The 17,903-nt window shown below is 53.8% G+C and overlaps 8 protein-coding genes across 8 annotated transcripts; 2 read left to right on the forward strand and 6 right to left on the reverse strand.

Annotated features, from left to right (window-relative positions):
• Positions 1-410: 410 nt before the first annotated feature.
• BDY24DRAFT_387955 (uncharacterized protein) lies at positions 411-1,148 on the reverse strand. The gene has a single exon (XM_076640288.1). It carries the CDS (start codon positions 707-709, stop codon positions 419-421), a length of 291 nt encoding a protein of 96 aa, XP_076496898.1. The 5' UTR covers positions 710-1,148; the 3' UTR covers positions 411-418.
• Positions 1,132-3,809, reverse strand: BDY24DRAFT_387962 (TauD/TfdA family dioxygenase). The gene is made up of 14 exons (XM_076640289.1): positions 3,556-3,809; positions 3,467-3,487; positions 3,242-3,304; positions 3,039-3,152; positions 2,831-2,950; positions 2,738-2,749; positions 2,410-2,637; positions 2,309-2,325; positions 2,115-2,236; positions 1,832-2,041; positions 1,710-1,748; positions 1,575-1,606; positions 1,405-1,453; positions 1,132-1,326 (listed from the first exon to the last, which is right to left on the reverse strand). The coding sequence occupies exons 1-14, from the start codon at positions 3,679-3,681 to the stop codon at positions 1,283-1,285; spliced, it is 1,197 nt and encodes a 398-aa protein (XP_076496899.1). The 5' UTR covers positions 3,682-3,809; the 3' UTR covers positions 1,132-1,282.
• Positions 3,810-4,046: 237 nt separating this feature from the next.
• NOC3 (Noc3p) lies at positions 4,047-7,502 on the reverse strand. The gene is made up of 8 exons (XM_076637711.1): positions 7,380-7,502; positions 7,004-7,269; positions 6,201-6,915; positions 5,841-6,123; positions 5,629-5,759; positions 5,147-5,551; positions 4,770-5,070; positions 4,047-4,678 (listed from the first exon to the last, which is right to left on the reverse strand). The coding sequence occupies exons 1-8, from the start codon at positions 7,446-7,448 to the stop codon at positions 4,125-4,127; spliced, it is 2,724 nt and encodes a 907-aa protein (XP_076496900.1). The 5' UTR covers positions 7,449-7,502; the 3' UTR covers positions 4,047-4,124.
• A 713-nt stretch (positions 7,503-8,215) lies between these two features.
• Positions 8,216-8,944, forward strand: BDY24DRAFT_387968 (uncharacterized protein). Its single transcript, XM_076640290.1, has one exon. It carries the CDS (start codon positions 8,305-8,307, stop codon positions 8,881-8,883), a length of 579 nt encoding a protein of 192 aa, XP_076496901.1. The 5' UTR covers positions 8,216-8,304; the 3' UTR covers positions 8,884-8,944.
• A 713-nt stretch (positions 8,945-9,657) lies between these two features.
• Positions 9,658-11,592, reverse strand: DCC1 (Dcc1p). The gene is made up of 6 exons (XM_076644582.1): positions 11,442-11,592; positions 11,060-11,354; positions 10,732-10,837; positions 10,329-10,618; positions 10,084-10,179; positions 9,658-9,995 (listed from the first exon to the last, which is right to left on the reverse strand). The coding sequence occupies exons 1-6, from the start codon at positions 11,564-11,566 to the stop codon at positions 9,678-9,680; spliced, it is 1,230 nt and encodes a 409-aa protein (XP_076496902.1). The 5' UTR covers positions 11,567-11,592; the 3' UTR covers positions 9,658-9,677.
• A 54-nt stretch (positions 11,593-11,646) lies between these two features.
• On the reverse strand, positions 11,647-13,339 carry BDY24DRAFT_387972 (coactosin family protein). Its single transcript, XM_076640291.1, has 5 exons — positions 13,086-13,339; positions 12,914-12,972; positions 12,347-12,550; positions 12,148-12,261; positions 11,647-12,064 (listed from the first exon to the last, which is right to left on the reverse strand). Exons 1-5 carry the CDS (start codon positions 13,117-13,119, stop codon positions 12,035-12,037), a joined length of 441 nt encoding a protein of 146 aa, XP_076496903.1. The 5' UTR covers positions 13,120-13,339; the 3' UTR covers positions 11,647-12,034.
• Positions 13,340-14,767: 1,428 nt separating this feature from the next.
• On the forward strand, positions 14,768-15,873 carry BDY24DRAFT_441096 (uncharacterized protein; the record flags this gene model as incomplete). Its single annotated transcript, XM_076644583.1, has 7 exons — positions 14,768-14,895; positions 15,005-15,087; positions 15,157-15,216; positions 15,296-15,345; positions 15,416-15,508; positions 15,589-15,766; positions 15,851-15,873. Exons 1-7 carry the CDS (start codon positions 14,816-14,818, stop codon positions 15,871-15,873), a joined length of 567 nt encoding a protein of 188 aa, XP_076496904.1. The 5' UTR covers positions 14,768-14,815.
• Positions 15,874-16,459: 586 nt separating this feature from the next.
• On the reverse strand, positions 16,460-17,903 carry BDY24DRAFT_351038 (histone H2B family protein; the record flags this gene model as incomplete). Its single annotated transcript, XM_076637712.1, has 8 exons — positions 17,768-17,903; positions 17,572-17,616; positions 17,297-17,457; positions 17,125-17,136; positions 16,919-17,005; positions 16,736-16,824; positions 16,605-16,635; positions 16,460-16,499 (listed from the first exon to the last, which is right to left on the reverse strand). Exons 1-8 carry the CDS (start codon positions 17,796-17,798, stop codon positions 16,461-16,463), a joined length of 495 nt encoding a protein of 164 aa, XP_076496905.1. The 5' UTR covers positions 17,799-17,903.

Consider the following 17,903-nt stretch of genomic DNA (forward strand, 5'->3'; position numbering starts at 1 on the left):
ACACTCAGCAGCAGCCGTCGTCTGCGTCTTCCTCGACGCCGTTCCAACCTCAGCAGCAGTACAACTCCCCTCCTCCTCCTCACTCTCACTACAACCCTCACGGAGGTCCGTCGTCGTCGATGCCGGCTCGACCAGCTCCCTACAACCCTCAGCTCCCTCCTCCTACTCCTCAGGACGGAAGTCGCGTCGCTCCTTCTCCTTCGGGACCTTCTCCTCCTCAGAATCAGCAGTACCAACCTCAACCTCATCAACCCTACACACAGCAACAACAACCTCTCTACCAGCAATCTCCCAACGGCCACTCGAATCCCATGTTCCAGCAGCAGCACAACCCTTACCCTCCACAGAACGGCTACGCTCACCCTTACGGCCAGCAGCAGCAGCAGAACGGCTACGTTCCAAACGGGAACGGATACCCTCAGCAGCAGCAGCACAACGGGTTCGTCAACCCAGCTTTCGGAGGGCAAGGTCCTTCTTCGTCGGTACGTCTCCGCCTCCGTCTCGGTCTCGTCTCTCTCTCTCCCTCTTCCCTTCGACGGGTCTCGTCAAAGAAAGTCTTCGTCTTCGACCAAAACGCAAAAAGCTGACTCTCTTTCTTCCCTTGCTCGTCTCTCATTTTCTGCTTCAACCAGCACTCCAACCCGGCCACCAGCATCGAGATGGCTCTCCAGCAACAGAAGGCCAAACACGACAAGGAGATGCTCGACATGCAGAGGCAGATTGCTCTTCTCTCGAGAGGACGACGACCTGAGGGAGGAGGAGGAGGATCTCCCGCTCCTGCTGCAGGGCAAGGAGGAGGATGGGGGTCTCAGCAGCAGACGGGAGGGTTCTGATTGAAACGAAACGAAGACGACGCTTTCGGTTTCTTCGTCGTTTGCTTTTCCTTCTTTTGTTGCTTTGCCCTTGGTCTCCCTGTGTTTGATTTCGTCTGTTTTAGCTATCTAAGTTCTTCGCTATGCTTGCTTGTCTTCGCTTTTTTGGTTCGAAATCGTCGTCTTCGTTCGACGACGCGTCTCGTTCCTTCGTTTCCCTCTCTCTCTCGTCTTTTGCCACCTCATCTGTTTGCTCGTATCTCATCTCCAACTTGACCTATCTCTTGTTGCTTACCTTTCGCGTTCTCTGATCAAAGTACCATCTTCTCGTCTCGATTCCTCGCGTCTCGAGCTCAGCTCTCCCTCTTCTCGCCTTCACAAGTTTCGTCACGAGCATTCATTAATCGAGAAAGACTACAACGGCGGAATGAAACCTGAGATTGTGCGAGAAGTAAGACTAACGTGTAGGACTAAGCCCACTTCTTGACGTCCTCCTCGTCGGGTCCCACGGGATCTGAAGTTCGAGAGCGAGGGAAGAGAGTCAGAACGAGCGACGGTGGAAGGGAGGAAAGGAAAGGAAAGGAAAACTCACCACTTGATCCAGCGAGGTTGCATTGATGGAATATTCGGACTTGGTCTTCCTGCAAGACGAGAAAGAAAAGGAATGCGAAAGGAGAGAGTCAAGTTAGTTCGAAGAAAGAGGGAGGGAGGGAGGGAGGGAGGCAGATGGGATTCGGGAAAGGAGAGAGAAAGAAGACGAACAGTGAAGGCTCCGACGACGGAGTGAAGGACACCTTGGAGAATGAAAAGGAAAGAGGGGATCAGCGTCGGAAAGAAGACGACGAGGGAGGTTGAGGTCGAAAGAGACCTCGAACGACGCGTCGAACGAGAACTCACCTCGGTTGTGGAAGAGAACCATGTCTCCTTCTTCCCAGTCTGCATAAAAGATAGAAAAAAGGGAAGCGGAAGTCAGCTCTGATCTTCTCGAATCGCTCGTCGCGTCGAGTTCGAAAACTCACCGTGAGGGTAAACGAGCTCAGGGCTGATCCCAGGCCTCTGAAGTCCGTAAACGATCTTCCTGACCTCCTCCAAGTTCGTCACCTCTCCTCCTTCCGGGTAGAGCTGACCCTCTTTTCTCTCGACGGCAGCGGGAAGAGGCGAGATGTGCAGAGATCGGACGGCGGAGGGATGGATTTGAAGGTGAAGTCCTCCGGTGACGGGGTTCTTCCCTGCGAGATCGAGCGAGAGAGAAAGGTGCGGAGTTAGGACGCAGAAAGACAGATACGAGTTTGCTCAACTTACAGAGAGCGGGGAAGGTCTTGACTTTGTCCTCCGTCCAAGGGGGAAGCTCGTCGAGCGGAACCTCTTTTCCTTCGGAAACGAGACCAAGGCCGGTGGGGAGAGCTGCTGCTGAGGACATCCAGCTGCAGAAAGAAGATGCACAAAATTAATGATCTGCTCGAGAGGGTGAATAGAGAGAGGCCTACTGGACGAACACATATGGATGAGGAGCCTGTTCGAACGAAACAGAGGAACGACGCGCCGAAGGTCAGCACATCGCAGCTCGGTTGACCGAGCGAGATTGACGAAGACTCACGTATCGGACCTTCATGCGAACAACGAGACTCTTCTCCTCTGGGCTCAAGATATCGAACATCGTCGCACCACTGACAAAAGCAGTAGTCCCAAGTGGAACTGGGAGCTCGTCGCCAGTTCCGTCGTCGTATCGAAGAGTCTGAGCTTCTCCCTTGGGGACTCCGAGAGCGTAGAGGGTGGTGACTTTGGGAGGAGAGAGATCGTACAGGGCAGCGTCGATGTGCCATCGCTAGAGTTTTGCAGAAAGAAGACGCGAGGAGGGAAGAGGAGACGAGGTCAGCGCGGGCGAACCGCGTGTAGAATAGAGCAGGGCAGACAAAGAGACGAACGTAGAATCGAGTCTATGAATGGATAGGGATGAAGCTGGGTCAGCTCCTGCGAGTAAGAAATTCACAAGGAAGAACGGAGGACACGGGACGCACGAATCCAGCTGCCTCATCCTCGTCGGAAACTCGGGTCTTGTGGAAGGTGGAATGATGAGGATGCTTCAGTTTTGATGCAGCGAGACCTTCGTGATCGTAGACCATTCCGTTTCCGATGAGCTGGAAGAGCAGAGGAGAGGAAGGAGTCAACGAAGTGCTTGGAGGCAAGGGGGCGAGGAGCTGTGTCGACGCAAGAACGAGGACGAACCTGAACCTGAGGAGTGCGAGGGATGGTCTTCAGGTCGGGGTGAAGAATCGACTTCTTCTCTCCTCCAGTCTTGTTGTTCCCGTGACCATAGGATTCTGAAGAAGGATCGAAGACCTGGAGGGAGAAGGAAGGAAAGGTGGGTGAGCTCGAGCTTCAATCGATTGGACCTCGGCTGTCTCCCATCTCTCGATAAGAAGACTGACCTTGGTGAGCTTGTACTGAGCTTCGGGAGAGACTTTCTGGTTCTTGAACAGAAGAGCAGAGTGCTAGAAGAAGAAAAAAGCCCCGAGAAGGAGAGAAAAAGGAGCAAGAAAGTGAGCGGATGGAAAGACGGACGGGCCTGGTCCATGCTCGTCCGAAGCAGACGAGCCTCCCCCTCCAGGCCTCCCACTCAAACCCATGCATCCCAAACAAGGTCGCAGACTAACCTTGTAGAGTAGTTCTTGGATCTGTTGGAAGAGAATCGCGAATCAAGGTCAGTGTTTGTAGAGAAAACGAGGGAAGGAGAAGGACGCACCTCCTCGAGCTGGTCATCCGTGGCGATCTCGAGGTCAACTCCTCGGACTTCTCGTCCAAAGGAGCCAAAGTACTTCGAGTTGGCGGAAGGTGGAAGAGGAAGGGGGCTGGTGGTGATGACGGACATGTTGGGAGAGGTTGGTTGGATTGAGGTCGGGTGGTGGTTGGGCGGGATGGAGGAGGGAGGAAGTGCGAGCTCTTATCTTCCGATTTCGGTCCCGCTCAGGGTTACTTACCGCATTCGCCTTCTGGCCCGTCAAAGTATAGAATAGTCGCACAACTCATTCCGAAAGAAGGTCTGCATATCCAAGTGCAAGCTCTCGAGAGAATCTGCCTGATTTTCGTGCCTTTCGCTCTCCTCAGATCGATCCTTTCTCCTCGACCCGGCCGACCTGCGACTTCCTTTCCGACAGCAGAAAGAAAGCTCAAATTTACCGTTTTCAAACCCAATCCTCGAAGGACTGGATCTTCTTGCGCTCGAGAGCGCATAAATATGCTACGAAGTTGGATGCAATCGAAACGAAAGCCAAAGCGAAGCAGAACAAACGACGCGTCCGAACTACAAAGCCACTACACCCGAACATACCTCCCCAGCTTCACCGCCGCCTTCCTCACCCTCTCGTCCCAATGCGTCTCCTCCAACACTCCCAACTCGAAGAAGCTACTAGCGAAAGGGTTGCAAACCTGAGGATCGTCCACGTCTCCTCGATAAACTCCATCCGCCGTTCGATCCTCCGTGCTCAACAACGCCTCAACCTTCGGTTCCCTCACCATCAACGCCGTCACAAACTCGATCGACTTGACGGCCGTAGCGGGAGGGAAGTGGAGGGATGCTGAGAGGAGACGTTTGGCGAAGGCTGCTGCTCGCCAGGGAGGGGAGATGGAATGGGAGGCGTAAGGGGAGAAGAAGACGAGGTTGAGAGCTCGGAAGAAGAGGTCGACGGAGGGTGCGAGTTGGGATTTCTTGTGAAGGACTCGAGCTCCAGGAGCGGTGACGGAGAGGGTGGAGGTGGTGGTGATGGTGGAAGAGGGGGATTCCTCCAGTCGAGGATCGAAGGCGAGGAGGGGGATGAGGCCGTAGAGATCGGTGATGAAGTCGTTGAGATCGATGTTGAGGGCCTCTCCTGTAAAACAAGGAAAATAGGAAAGGAGAGATAATGTCAGAAACGCAAGATTTGGAGAAGGACGAGAAGAGAGAGGGAAAGCGCAACGAACCCTGTCCACTGAGGAGCTCGAAAGCAGTCACGATACCCAGCAGTCTCAGCCTCGTCCTGGCTCCGAGGGCTCGATCGTCGAAGGAGGTGTCGTCGTCGTCGTCGTTGTCGTCGATCTCGTCGAGCTTGTCTCCCTTGATGATGGACTTCAGGACGGCGAGTAGGTCTCGGAAGAAGTCGACGTTGACGAGGTGGGCGAATCGAGCGAGACCTTCGAGAGCGGCGGGAAGGAGTGGGGTTCGCTTGGTCTGCTTGATGATGGAGAAGTAGAGCACGAAGAGATGTTGGAGGGTTTCGGTTTGCTGGAAGAGAAAAGAAGGCGAAGGTCAGCGGTGGGAGAACGAAAGAAGACGGGACGCGACGAGAAAGACGGCTCACGTTTCGACCAGCCTCCTCCTCGTCAACCTCAGCCTCAGCCTCGTCCATCTCCTTCTCGATCTCCTTCTTATCCCTCATATCCTTCTTCATCTTCTTCGTCCTCCACTCCTTCTTCTTCTCACTCCACTCGCTCCCTTCCTTCCCCTTCATGTTTCCCTTGCCTCGCTCAGCCTTCTTCTTCCAATCACGATCCTTGTCCCACTTCCTTGTAGGCTTCTTGATGAACGAGGCGTCCTTTCCTGCTCGGACCTTGACGTACCAGAGGCAGGTGAGGATGTTGGGGTGGACGGCGAAGTGACGCTCCTTGATCATTCGAGCGAGGAGACGGACGAGAGGGAGGGAGTGGGTGGAGGTGAGATCGGTTTGGAAGACGGAAGTGATGGCTTGGAGGCAGATGTCGGAGTCCTGCGAGAAGGAAGGTGAAGGAAGAGGAAGGAGAGTCAGCGGAAGGGGAGAGGACGAGATCGAGGAGAAGAACTGACGGTGTCCCACGACTTTCGAGAAAGCTTTCCAACGATGACGGCCATGATGTTGTCTCGGAAGTTGAAGTGGGTAACGCTCGAAAGGAGATCACACATGCACTTGAGAGAGAGACCACCGAGAGATGACTTCTCTGTAAAGAGGAAGCGCAACGGGCGGAAGAGGGTCAGTCGACGCGTCGAAGAAGTGAAAGGTGAACCTCAGCGAGACGAACCCTTGATCTCCTTCTCCAACATCTTGAGGTAACCAGCGTAGGCTCGAACCAAACCAGCTTCTCCGTCCCTCTGTCGTCGAACATCGTCCCTGACCTTCTCCGACTGCTCCTGCTCGGTGAGCTCTCGGATTCGGTATCCAGGGATGAGATCCTTGAAGACAGCGAGGAGGGAGACGATGGCGAGGGCTCGAACGCTCGTAGGGTTGGGGATTCGTTTCAGGTCGGGGTTGGGGTTGGGGACGGTGGGAAGAGCGAAGGAGGAGAGTCGAGTGATGAGAGGGATCTGAAGACAAAACGAACGCGTCGGTCAGCTTCAGTCCAGACGTGTCTCGAGCAACGGAGATACGACAGTGAACTCACGTTATCGACAACCTCTCCGCCACTGACGATCTCAGCTCCCAGACTAGCGATCTGCTCCTTGACAGCTCGCTTCCTCTGAGCAGGATCCTTGATCGTCACGACCTCAGCGACAGCCATTCTTCCCCACCTCTTTCCCAAACCCTGACCCTCCACCGGCTCCTCGTCCTCCATCTCCACATCAGAGTCCTCCTCCTCCTTGGCCTGGGGTCGCTTCTTCAACTGCGAAGGCACATGAGCGGTTCCAGGGAGCATCTCGACCTGACCCGAGGGCAACTTGATCGGCAGTCTCTTGACGTTCGTTCCCTTCGAGGGATCCTGCGAGTCCGAGTCCGATCCGTCTCCTCGGTTGTACGTCCGACGCAGCGTAGCCTTCTCGTAACTTGCCTCCTCCTCGTCGGCTGATTTCTTCTTCTTCTTCTTGGACGCGACCTGATGAGGAAGAGGAATGTCGAGGTCGACGTCGTCGAGAGAGGCTTCCGAGTCGAAGTCTGACATGTCCTCGTCGTCGGTAGGTTCCTCGTCCTGAGAGTCGTTGAATCCAGCGAGATCCTGGTCGAGGTCCGAGGGAGCTTCGGAAGGGTGAGAGTCGACGGTGGAGACGGTGTCGGCGACGGAAGGAGAGCGGTCTCGTCGCTTCTTAGAGGAGGTGGAGGGTTTGGGAAGAGGGTTCTGGGATTTTTGGATAGAGTGGAGTCGGTGGGTTTCACGTTTGGATCTGGGAGTGATGAATAAAGTAGAGAAGAAAGTTAGGGAGAGGAGTGGGAGGAATGCAAAGAAGGAAGGAGGTTTGAGGTCGAGCTCACCTCGAGATTCCGTTCTTGTCGAGGTCAACGAGGAAGCCCAAATCGGCTCCCTGTCTCTCGTTGAAGAAGTCTACAGCCTCCTCGTCTACTCCATCGTCACTCCTATCATCGTCCTGCTCTGGGATATCGATCGTCGCTCGTTGGGAGGTCTTGATCTTCTTTGGAGGTTTCGGCTGCTGAGATTTGGAGGAGGAAGGGTCGGTCGCTCCAGGGGCAGGAGCTGAGGAGGAAGAGGATTTTCGCTTCTTGGAAGCGTTGGGAGCGGGCTAGAGAAAATGAAGGGAAAGAAGAAAGGTGAGCTGGCGACTTTGGAGAGATCATAGAGACGGCAAGGGGAAGAGGTGAAGCTGAAAGGGAGCGAGAGCTCGAGACTTACAGCGGCTTTGAACTGCTTCGCCTTCCCGTTCTTGTCCTTGTTCTTGGGAATAGCTTTTCCCTTGGCCATCCTGCTAGTAGAGGAGGAGAGTTTTAAGGGGAGAGAGGGTCCGGAGCTTGTCGGGGTTGGAGGGAAGAGGAGGGAGGGAGGAGGGGACTTGAGGTCGAATTTCTCCAAGCGCAGTTGATTGAACGCGAGGAAACGCTCGAAAAAACTTTCTCGGAGTCAGTTCGAGTCTTGTCTGAAGAGAGCAAAGGCTAGAGAGAGCCAAATTTCCGAAACTTTTGATCAAGGAGGGAGCTCAGGGAGACCTGCAGGAGGAAGAAGGAGGGAGGGTGAGCTCGACTCGCTCCTTCCCTCCCAACTTCGACGATGTCCTCCATCCCAGATTTCTCTCCCGAGGGAATCTTCAGACTATCCGTGGAAGGGATGATCAAGCCCGATCCGGTCCACCCTCTTTCAGCAGAGATAGTCAGCAACCAGAAACCACGCTGGACTAGACGAAGGGGGAGGAGGAGAAGACGAAGCTGACCTACCTTCCTCTTCCTGCCTTCCCCTCCTTCCGGCATCCAGTCCGCAGGATCATTCTGCAAAGCGTTGGGTCTTGTAGATGAGAAGGTTTCCAATATCCCTCTCGCTCTTGAGATCGTGAGTTTCCCTTCTCTCCTCCCTTTGACCTGTAGGAGATCGCGGCCTGACCTCGAACCCTCACTCGTCCAGGTCGAACGATTGGGCAAGAATCATATCTTCATTGTCCGTATGCGTCTTTCTATTCAATAGGAGCTCTAACAGGACCTCACTTTCATTGTCCTCCTTTCAGTCTCACCTCGCTGCCTCGCCCATCGTCCCTCTCGTCTTCGCGAAACTCCTGCTCGGAAGGAGGTACGACCCAAAGACGAGGTTTCCCTTCCTCGATCTCGCAAGCATGATCGTCCAGCTTCCCGTCTTCCACAAGTGGATCCGAGAACACGGAGACGAGATGATCATGAGAGGGCTCCTCACAGGAGCGTCTTATGCCTTAGAAGCACTTCTACCGAATCACCTCTTCGACCCCTCGGCACGTCCTCCTCCCGCACCTCCTCATTCCTTCTATTCATCACTTCTTCCCACCTCTTCCTCACATACAGGTCCTCAAAACTCTCGAATCCTTCCGAGATCAAATGCAGCACCTCTTCGCTCCAGTCAGAGTCCTTACAGAATTCTTTCTCCAGCTCCCCGACGCACGCGCCGCCCAGAACCAAGGACCCTGGCCGTTCTACCTCTCTTCCTCTTCTTCCCTCGCCCAGAAGCTCATCACTATCGCATCCAACACAGAGGTCTTCGTTCTTCGAATGCACGCGCTCAAGGAACCCGTCGAAGGCGACTGGATGTTCTTCCAGCAGCTTTTGCTCCTTCGAACGCTCGAAGCATTGGCCACTCGAGCTGTCCCTCTTCGTCTCCTCCGAATAGAGATGTTCGACAAGTCGTCCTTCATCTTTTGGAACAGCTGTGCTATCTGGCCTGAACTTCGAGAACGATGCTCGACTGTTTTGAAACCTGGAGAGTCGTTGCTGGCCTGTGGAAGGGTGAGTCTTTTCTCTCTCTCTTTCCTTCCTGCCCTCTCTTATGTTCTGAGTGGTTGCCTGACTTCTTCTCTACCTTGTATCCAGTGTCGAGCAGTGAGATACTGCTGCAAAGGTGAGCTCTTTCGCCTTCCTCATCGCGTCCCCAAGCTCGGTCTCTCTCACCCGTCGTTCTTCTCGCTCACCCTTTTTCCTTTTGACATCCTCTTTCAGATCACCAAAGAAGATGCTGGAAGAAGCACAAGCAGATCTGCGTTCCAGCGGTGGACCTTTCGTCGTCCTAAGCGAAGTCGCATTCCGTCGCGTCGAAGTTGAGGTGGGGTCGATCAGATTGATCTCGGCAGTTTCAGCAGGTGTCCGAAGAGTTTTCACATCGAGGATGAAATGCGGTACCTACTCACCAGCATTTCCGTTTGAATGCCTTCACGATTTTTGTAATAGGAGTCAATTCTGCTGCCGCTTCTCGTCGGTCGGACGAACCCCCCGACTTCCCTTCCCCTTCTGCCTCTCAACCACGTTGGTCTGTTACAAAATGGAAGATAAAAGTCTATCTCGTGAATCCGCACTGTTCCTCTCCTTCCTTCTTCTCCGCTCGTCGGAAAGGCAAACCGTTCCAAAATCAACGGCCAGAGACTGAGACGTCGATTCAATCCTTTTTTCGAGTCCTCGCACTCAAGTTCGAACGAACAACAAGGCAGTGACTAACCATTCAATTCCCTCAACCTCCTAAAAATCACTATTTATTCCTAGCATAAACAACCTCCACCATCTCCCCTCCCACTCCTCCTCCCGCTCCTCCCTTCTCCTTCTTCCCTCCCACAACGGACACGCGTTCCTTCACCACCCTCCCAAACCTCGCCACCAACCTCTCCCTCCCCTTCTCGTCTCCAGCCAGATCCCTCAAGAACGGCTTCATGTCCTTCAACAACCAGCGCGATCGGGTGAGGAAGAGGTCTGCGAAGCGGGAGGGCGCGTCGAGCGGGAGGTGGGATAAGGGAAAGGGAGTGATCTGTTGAGGAGTGGGTTGGTTGGAGGGAGAGAGGAGGTAGGAACCCTGTGTGGAGGAAGAGGAAGAGGGGAGGAGGAGGAGATGGGTGAGTTGGGTGAGTTGGGAGAAGGAGGAGATGGGAGGAGGGACGTACGGAGAGGGAAGAGAGGGAGATGAGAGGTTGGAAGACGTCTGGGATGAGGTTGGACCAGGTGGAGAGGAAGGTGGAGAGAGGGATTGGGTCGTGAGGCTGAAGGGAAACGTAAAGAAGAGAAGAAGAGCGACGCGTCAGTTTCGAGTGCTTCGTTCGCTGTTCTTTGCATGCCCTCCTCCCTCCGTACCCTCCTTCTACGAAGAGAAGTGTTCCAACGCGCGTAAGTAAATTCTCCCGACACTCACATCAAGTTTCCCGATCAAAACTCCATGCCCAATCTCCTTGACGACCTCCTCGCCCTTCTTGTTCATCGTCCAACTCCTCCCGGCCTTCCCTCTCTCCCGATCGAACGCTCCGAACCTCTCGAGCACAGCCTCAGCAAATTCTCCTACGACACCGTTCTCCTTCAGAGCAGGGAGGAGACGGGAAGTCGGGACGGAGAGGGGAGGGTTGTCTTCCGAGTGGAGAACGAGTTGAGCGAGCAGGAGGGAGAGGAGAGGATACAGTTGACGAGGCGAGAGCGGGAGGAGGAGGCCTGGCGAGAGCGAGGGAAAGAGAAGAGAATAGAGACGCGTTCGAAACGTCAGCGTCGGAAGGAAAAGAAGAGAAGGAACGAGAGCGAGAAGGGATCCAAAAAGAACAGCTCACCGTTCAAAGTCAACACGTTCTGCTCGTGCAACGCCTCTACGAGCTCCGAGTCGGAGGATTGGATGAGGGATTTCAAGTGGGCGAGAGTATATTTAGTGCGTTTTCTCTGCGAAAAACAAAAGCAAAGCAAAGCAAAGATGAGCTCGTTTCGTTCGCGTCTCTCGAGCTCAACGCTTCCCTCCCTTCCCTTCCCTTCCTTCCCTCTTCCTCGCTCTTTCTCGCCCTTCGTCCCTCCAGCCCTATCTCGTCTCTTCTCGTCCTGCAACCACCTCAACCAACCTCCTAAACTCCCTCTTTAAACCAAGAAAAACCTTCTCGAAAAACTCACCGGTCTCTCCTCCTCCTCCTCCTCCTCCTCCCTCTCCCCCTCCAACCCCTCCCACTCCTGTCCCTTCAGCACTCGTTCGATCCTTCCCGTCCTAGGAACACACTCGCTCAACTCCAACAGTTCATGCAACGTATCTTTAACTTCCAATCCTCCTTCCTTCTCCGTTGAGCTCGAAGACGAAGACGTCGGCGCGAAAAGGACCAACTCGTTCGAGATCTGAACACTCCGGATCGCGTAGGTTTTGGAACAAGTACACAGGACGGCTTCGTCGGAGGGGCTGCCTTTGATGGTTAGACTGGGCGCGTTAATAACAACAACAACAAAAGAAAGGAACAACCGTCAGCTTTAATGAGAAGGAAGAAGGGAAGGAAGACGAACGAACGAAAGAGGGTTCTCGTCGGAAGCCTGGTCGATGAGCTTGAGGATTTCCGTAGGGAGTTCGAGGAGGAGATGGGAGGGACCGGTGGTGCTGAGGGGAGTGGAAGGGAAGTAGAGCGGGATGGTCATCTCTGGCAGGGAGGAAGGGAGGGTGGGAGGTTGGAGGTGAGCTTGAGATTTCATCTGGAGGCGCAACCGATTTGGATTTCGACGCGACGCGACAAGATATATATATTGTGGATTTGGAAGGAGATACTACTAGTAGATGTTAGTTCAGCTGATAAGCTGGAAGACGACTTGCTATGCAGCCAAAACTCTAGGTATCTTTTCCTCTCGAAAGGCTGTCGATCTCGAGTTCACCGCGTCCCTCTCCCAGCTCCTGCACCTCATCCTCCCAAGCTCTTTCATACCGGTTCCGAGGTACACACCAGTTCACTAGAAAACATAATCCATTACCCCCGAACGATCCAAAGCAAAGCGACACCTCCCCGACGAGCGAACGAACGAAACGGCCGTCGTCCCTCTCTCTCTTCCCTCTCTTCCCTGCCCGTCTACCCAACCCAGCGTCTAAATACCACCGCCCAATCCATTCCCAGTCTAAGCCTTATCATAAGAAGCTCCTCCAGCCTGAACACACACACGAAACGAAAAGGTCAGCTCTCACGCGTCTCCCACGACGAACACTGAACGAGAAGTTCGGAAAGGCCTACCTTTCGAAGTCGAACGACGATATCCTTCTCTGACAGATCGGCCGGAGCGGAAGCGGAGACTTGAACGGAGAAGGCTGGGAAGACGCGCTTGACGTCGGTGGTGTGGACGGAGATCTGGGGAGGTTGGGAGGAGAGAGCAACAAGAACCTCAACCTCAACCTCAATCCTAATCTCGTCCATTCCAAACGATCAAACTCACCTTCGCCCTCCTCATAACCTTTACATCGGCTCCAATCCAAACGATCAACACAAACTTCTCCCTGAACGACTCCTCGTCGTTGGCGTACTTGACTCGAACGTACGCGAACGACGCCTTCTCAGGGGAGAGCAGAGCCTCGAGCTCCGAGAGAGGAGAGTCGGAGGAGCCGGTGGAGGTCACGACGAGGGTGTTGGATTTTTCAGTCTGGAGAAGAAAAAGAGAGGGAGTCAGCTTTTTGGTTTGCGAGTGGTTGACACGTTGAGAGGCGGAGGGAAGAAGGAGGGCAGGGAGGGAGGGAAGGGAGGAACGAGAGCTGACAGCACGCGAGTGGGCTGAAGGAGCTCTCTACGACGTTTTATGCGAGAATTGCGAGAATCAACCCAGCCGGTGCTCGAACCTGAACTATCTACCCAGATCTATAAGCTCAAACACTCTTCCAACGCTCTCAAAGGAGCGTCCCAGCTGCTTTCCCTTCCCAAAACAACGCCTTCCCTCCCTCCTCCCCTCCCCTCCCCTCCAAGACTCTCCTTCTCCCTTTCGCCCAGCGATTCAGACATCAGAACTCACCTCGTAATCCAGCAGCACCCAGTTCACCTCGCTCTTATCGTTCCGCACATCCTCGTAGGCTGAAAACGCAGGGGAAGGAAGGAGAAGAGAGGGTCAGCTTCAGCAGCTCGTCACAACGTCTCGAGCTCATTACTGCTCCCTCTGAAACATCAATGAGAAAAGGGAAGCTCACCAGCTTTGATCGTGGGGTCGTCGACGTTGGCCATAGTTCAAACAAAGAGCGTGGGGGAGAAGAAAGAAGAAAGAAGAAAGGGGAAGGGAAGGAAGGGAGAGGGACGAGATGGAGGTTGGTTGCCAAACCGAATCTCGACTCGTCCTCCCTCCTAACACCATTTTCCTCCTTTTCAACTTTTCTCAGAATCTCAGCCTCTCTCTTCTCCTCTTCTCCGTCTCTATCTCCCTCTCCATTCTCCAGCTTCTCCTTTGAGATTCGAAGGCTTCCAAACGCGTTCGAGGTGAGCTCGTCCTCGTCCTCCCTCTTCCTCCATTCCTCCTCGTCTGCTGCTCTTCTTTTCACCTCGAGCTGAATCGTGGACACACTCTCGCCTTCTCGATAGCACAGATGGTACTCTAAGCATCTCATTACAACCTATGGTGAGCCTTCAGCCTCCTTTCGTCGTCCTTCACCAGCTTCAGGTGTTGTGTTGCTCCAGCGAGTCGAGCTCCGATCCCCTCCTCCTCCGAGTTCTAGACATGCTCGCTCGCTGTTCATCTGCTTCGACTATGTTTTGCAGCCCATTCTCTGTATCCCCTTCTTCTCTTTTTTCGTCTCGCACGCGTCTGACTCCTTCTTGTGTTTTCCTTCTTCAGCTCCTGAAAGACGATCGGGACGTCGTGAAAACGCGTCGAACCGTTCTCTCCCCTCTCCCTCTTCCGAAACGCCTCGTCCCAGCAACGGATGTACCTCTGACCTTACTGCTCTACACTGCTCGGGATCGCCTCTCTTCAGTATTCGACCCTTCAGCAGCTTTTTTCTACCCTCCTCCTCTTTTCTGGACGCGTTTTTCCTCTCGATCATCCAACTCCTCGAACGCCTTCTCGTATCCTTTCAAAAAGTGAACGACGAAACCCTTCGGCTCTTCCTTGAACAAGGTTGCTTCCTCTTCATCGATCATGGAAAAAAGCCCCCTCTCGGAAAAACGACCATGCGATGGATCGGATTTCGAGCGACGGAACCAATCACTCGAGCTGCCGTAGGAGATTACCAGCTTCTTCCTCGCTTGAAGCGGCGGTTGATAGGACGAGGTCCTCATCGAGTTCTGCTAAAACCCTCTCTGGTGAGTCCCTGGCCTTCCTTCTCGTGTCTCGTCGAGCTTTAGTCTCGTTGCTGCCCTCGCACCGCTGATTCCGTTCCTTCTTTCCCTTCGTTCGCCCCAAAGAAACTCTTTCTAGACTCCTCGATCTCTGATTGGCTCCATAACTCCCAAGATTGCACCCTTCCCTTCCTTTTCGCAGCCGAGAAGCAGTGCGGGAAGGAATGACGGGCCAGACGTCTTCCTCTTCGACGCGTCTCCTCTCTTGGACTCAGCCTCTTCGTATGCTCTCTCTCGCCCTCAACACTCTCGGAATCGCTTCATCGTCCTAGTAGCATCTATCGGACGATTTCTTTCTTGTTCGGTTTAGCCGTTTCTTCGGATCCATCGAATTTCTGGAGCCATCGATTCGGACCCTCATTTAGCCCCAACGGAAAGGCGTTTCGACGCCTCAACGCGCCGTGTCCCTCTTCCTACATGGGTGGAGGAGCTCTAGCTTCTTCGGAGGGCTACCGAAAAGCCTCTTGGAGCCAGATTTCTAGACTACAAAAGCTGGCGTTTCGCAGGAGAAGGCTCTTCCCATCGCCCATCATCTCCGTCGCCACTCCTCCTCGCCTTCCTCGCTCGTCTCTTCAATCTCCAGCTCAAAATGGTCGCCATTCTTACACTCTTCTCTCTCGCTCTTGTGGCCTTGATCCCTTCGGTTCAAGCCATCGATCCTAGTGCTCCGTGAGTCCGACTTTGCTCCCTTGTCCCACCCTCCCGCCCCTCCCTCCCGCTTCCCTTCTTTGGCTGACCCCGTCTTCCTCCCCTCTCTTCCTCTTATGATCTCTATCAGCATCTGCACCACTTCCTACACTTGTCCTTACGCGGAGGGAAGATCGACCAGGACGACTATAAATGCACAAACCACTCTGCTCAGTGCGCCGCCTCCCTCTCTCCTTCTCCCCACCTCCACTGGCTGACTCTGCCTCCGGACTTTTCTCTCAGTCAACGGTGCGACTTTCAGTGCCGGTGCTGGAAGGACTACCTGCAGAATCTACGTAACAGGTTCGTCTCGCTCAATCTCGAGAGTCGTTTCGTTCCTCCCCTGAGCTTGACTTCATCATCTTTTCCTCTCGACCTCCAGGAACCATCAGTGGTACTGCGACTGCCTCCAATTTGATCGCAACCTACTCGGTCCGTTTGATCCCTCCTTTTCTCTCGCTCTCGTCGACTCGTTCTCACCTCTTCTTCTTTCCTCTCGCAGACCGGTTCTCTAGTCGGAACCTCCGCCGGTACCTTCCAGCCTCCCTCCGATGGTCCTCGAGCTGGCCAACCTCTCGTCACCGCTCCTCCTACCGTGAGCTTTCTTCCTCTCAGCTACTTCACTCGCTCTCACTTCGCTCATCTCCCTTTCCCTTTCCTTTCCGACCTCCCCAGGAACCCTCCTCTACCGGTCCCGCTGGATGCCGACTCGCTCGACGAACCATGCACGCTCTCGACTACCGACAAGCGGTTCGACCTACCGTCACCGGTGGGAAGGTCGTCGCTAGGCCCAAGCAGACTCAGGTCAACGGAGCGAGGGAGGATCAGAAGGAGTTCTGGAAGAAGTCTCGAGGTGAGTTTCGTCTCAGCTGGTTCTTCTTCATCTTCGTTTCGGCTTCACTTACTTGTCTTTCTTCTTCTGGTTTGGTATGAGTAGCTGCTAACGCTCGAATTAGATAGACAGGACTTGTCCGGACTTTTTCCCCGTTCCGGTTTCATTCTCTTTTGCTTTGTGCTTCGCCTCTTCTTTTCACGACCCTCCTTTGCTTTGACTTCTTCTCCTGCCTCGTGCTCCGTTTAGACCTCACACTCGCTTGCTTTTGTTCTCATCTCTTTCTCCTTGTTGCTTCGCTTCCGTCGTCGCGCCGTTCTCTTTCGCGGACTTTGTGCTTCTGTTTCCCTTTTGCCTCATGACTCTATTTGTCTACTTGCTCGTCTTCTTTTTCATTCTCGGGCTCTTCCGCGTTTCTTCTTCTGTTCCCTCAATGAACTTTTGCTCTCACGTTCGGGGTTCAATGACAAGGATTCAAATCAGTCGCGTCGAATAGCTGCCTCGTCCGTTCTCCTTCTCGCTTCCCACTGCCTCAATATAACTTTCGAGGAAGAGCGGAGCATGGATTAAGTGCATGTGGAGATGTAGATGCTAGCTAAAAGGGAGGAAACAATGAAAGAGACGGGACACGACGACGACCAACGAGCAACGAAAAGCAAAGAAGGACGAAACGAAGCAAGAAGCAGGCCAACCCGATCCGAAGAAGACGACGAAGCTAGTTCTTGTTCTTGTGAGAGTTGTATTTCTTGATGCACTAAGGAAGAGAAGAGAGGAGAAAGGTCAGCTCGAAGTCGACGACGCGTCGAGCTCTTCGGAACGAAGAGAAAAGAAACGAAAGAGAGCAACGAGGTAGACACACCTTCAGTCCCTCACTGATGCTATGCGTTCCACTGTCGAAATCAAAAGCAAAGAAGGGAAAGGAGTTAGCGATCGGGCGACGAGACAACAATCGAAGCACGACGCGTCGAACGAGCGAGACGAGTTATTCACAGCTCTCCAGGGCAGATCAATCGAACGGCAGTCTGAATGTCTCGAGTTTGGATGGTGGAGTGGGAGCTCTTCTTGGCGAGAACGGAGGCCTGTAGAGCATCGAACAAAGAAGATCGAGTCAGCACGAACCGAAAAGACGACTGGACGACGTTCAGCTACAGAAGAGACGAAAGGGAAACCCACCTCCTTAGCGAGTCTCTCGAAGAGGTCGTAGACGAAGTTGTTGGTGATTCCCATAGCCTTGTTGCTGATTCTGAGCTCGGGGTGGACCTGTGAGGAGAAGAGGGAAAGGAGAGGAAGCAGAGGTCAGTTTCATCGAGTCGAAACAAGTCGCGGAGTCACTCACTCCCTCCCCATCCCATCCCACCACTCATCAAACATGAACTCACTTGTTTGAGAACCTATCAAACCCCATCCCACCACAAGAAAGAAACGAAACGACTCAGCTCGTCGCCCTCTCCCTCCATCTCTCCCACCCAACCCCCGAGTCGCCACTCCCGCTGCCCCTTCCCTCCCTTCAAATCCACCCCTACATCTCTCTCCAGCAGTCCTCGGACTCACATCGTGGATGTAGTTCTTGTAACTCTCCTTCCCCTTCTTCCTCCTCTTCTTCTTCTCTCCTCCTCCCTCGTCTCCTCCTCCAGCTCCGTTCGCTCCGACGGTATCGATGGGTCTCTTCTGAGCTTTCTGATTTTTGACAGCAGGTTTCTTCATGACGGGGACTGTTGAAAACCAAAAGAAGGAGATTCAGCTCATCTTGAGAAGGGAAGGGGGAGAAGGGAGGAGGGACGGTGGCGAGAAGTCCAGTGGCGTCTGGCGAAGAAGAAGAGACGAACCGGATTGAGTCTCAGATTTGGATGCTTCTTGGGTGGGTTGGGAAGCTGAGAGGACGAGAGATGAAGTAAGCAGGAGAGTCAGGTTCCATGGTTTGAAGAAGGAGAAGAAGGAAAGAGAGGAAGGAAGGGAGAGAAGAGGTGGCGACATCCATCTTCGTCTCCCTTTCTCTTTCTTTGCCGTGGACGAAAAACTTACCAACAGAGTTAGGCTTGGAGTACTCAGCCATCTCGAGTTCGAAAGTAGAGAGTTGAAAGAGAGGAGGTGGGAGGTTGATGTGGTTGGGAGGACGGAAGGGAGAGAAGCTGAATCGAGCTCTTTGAGGAGAGGGTTT

The sequence above is a fragment of the Mrakia frigida genome (assembly GCF_051309035.1).
Source record: "Mrakia frigida strain ATCC 22029 unplaced genomic scaffold BDY24scaffold_14, whole genome shotgun sequence".
NCBI classification, from domain to species: Eukaryota; Fungi; Basidiomycota; class Tremellomycetes; order Cystofilobasidiales; family Mrakiaceae; genus Mrakia; species Mrakia frigida.

Excerpts from the sequence above, each read along its gene's own strand:
- BDY24DRAFT_387955 (XM_076640288.1), bottom strand. The coding sequence starts at position 709 with ATGTCGAGCATCTCCTTGTCGTGTTTGGCCTTCTGTTGCTGGAGAGCC.
- BDY24DRAFT_387962 (XM_076640289.1), bottom strand. The coding sequence starts at position 3,681 with ATGTCCGTCATCACCACCAGCCCCCTTCCTCTTCCACCTTCCGCCAAC. Across the intron at positions 2,951-3,038 it reads CTCGCACTCCTCAGGTTCAG|CTCATCGGAAACGGAATGGT; the intron begins GTTCGTCCTCGT and ends CTGCTCTTCCAG. Across the intron at positions 1,327-1,404 it reads CAACCTCGCTGGATCAAGTG|ATCCCGTGGGACCCGACGAG; the intron begins GTGAGTTTTCCT and ends CTCGAACTTCAG.
- NOC3 (XM_076637711.1), bottom strand. The coding sequence starts at position 7,448 with ATGGCCAAGGGAAAAGCTATTCCCAAGAACAAGGACAAGAACGGGAAG. Across the intron at positions 6,124-6,200 it reads GCGGAGAGGTTGTCGATAAC|ATCCCTCTCATCACTCGACT; the intron begins GTGAGTTCACTG and ends TTTTGTCTTCAG. Across the intron at positions 5,552-5,628 it reads CTCGAAAGTCGTGGGACACC|GACTCCGACATCTGCCTCCA; the intron begins GTCAGTTCTTCT and ends TCCTTCTCGCAG.
- BDY24DRAFT_387968 (XM_076640290.1), top strand. The coding sequence starts at position 8,305 with ATGATCGTCCAGCTTCCCGTCTTCCACAAGTGGATCCGAGAACACGGA.
- DCC1 (XM_076644582.1), bottom strand. The coding sequence starts at position 11,566 with ATGACCATCCCGCTCTACTTCCCTTCCACTCCCCTCAGCACCACCGGT. Across the intron at positions 10,619-10,731 it reads GAACGTGTTGACTTTGAACG|GCCTCCTCCTCCCGCTCTCG; the intron begins GTGAGCTGTTCT and ends CGCTCTCGCCAG. Across the intron at positions 10,180-10,328 it reads TTTTGATCGGGAAACTTGAT|CCTCACGACCCAATCCCTCT; the intron begins GTGAGTGTCGGG and ends GTTTCCCTTCAG.
- BDY24DRAFT_387972 (XM_076640291.1), bottom strand. The coding sequence starts at position 13,119 with ATGGCCAACGTCGACGACCCCACGATCAAAGCTG. Across the intron at positions 12,973-13,085 it reads CGACCCCACGATCAAAGCTG|CCTACGAGGATGTGCGGAAC; the intron begins GTGAGCTTCCCT and ends CTGCGTTTTCAG. Across the intron at positions 12,262-12,346 it reads AGGTTATGAGGAGGGCGAAG|ATCTCCGTCCACACCACCGA; the intron begins GTGAGTTTGATC and ends CAACCTCCCCAG.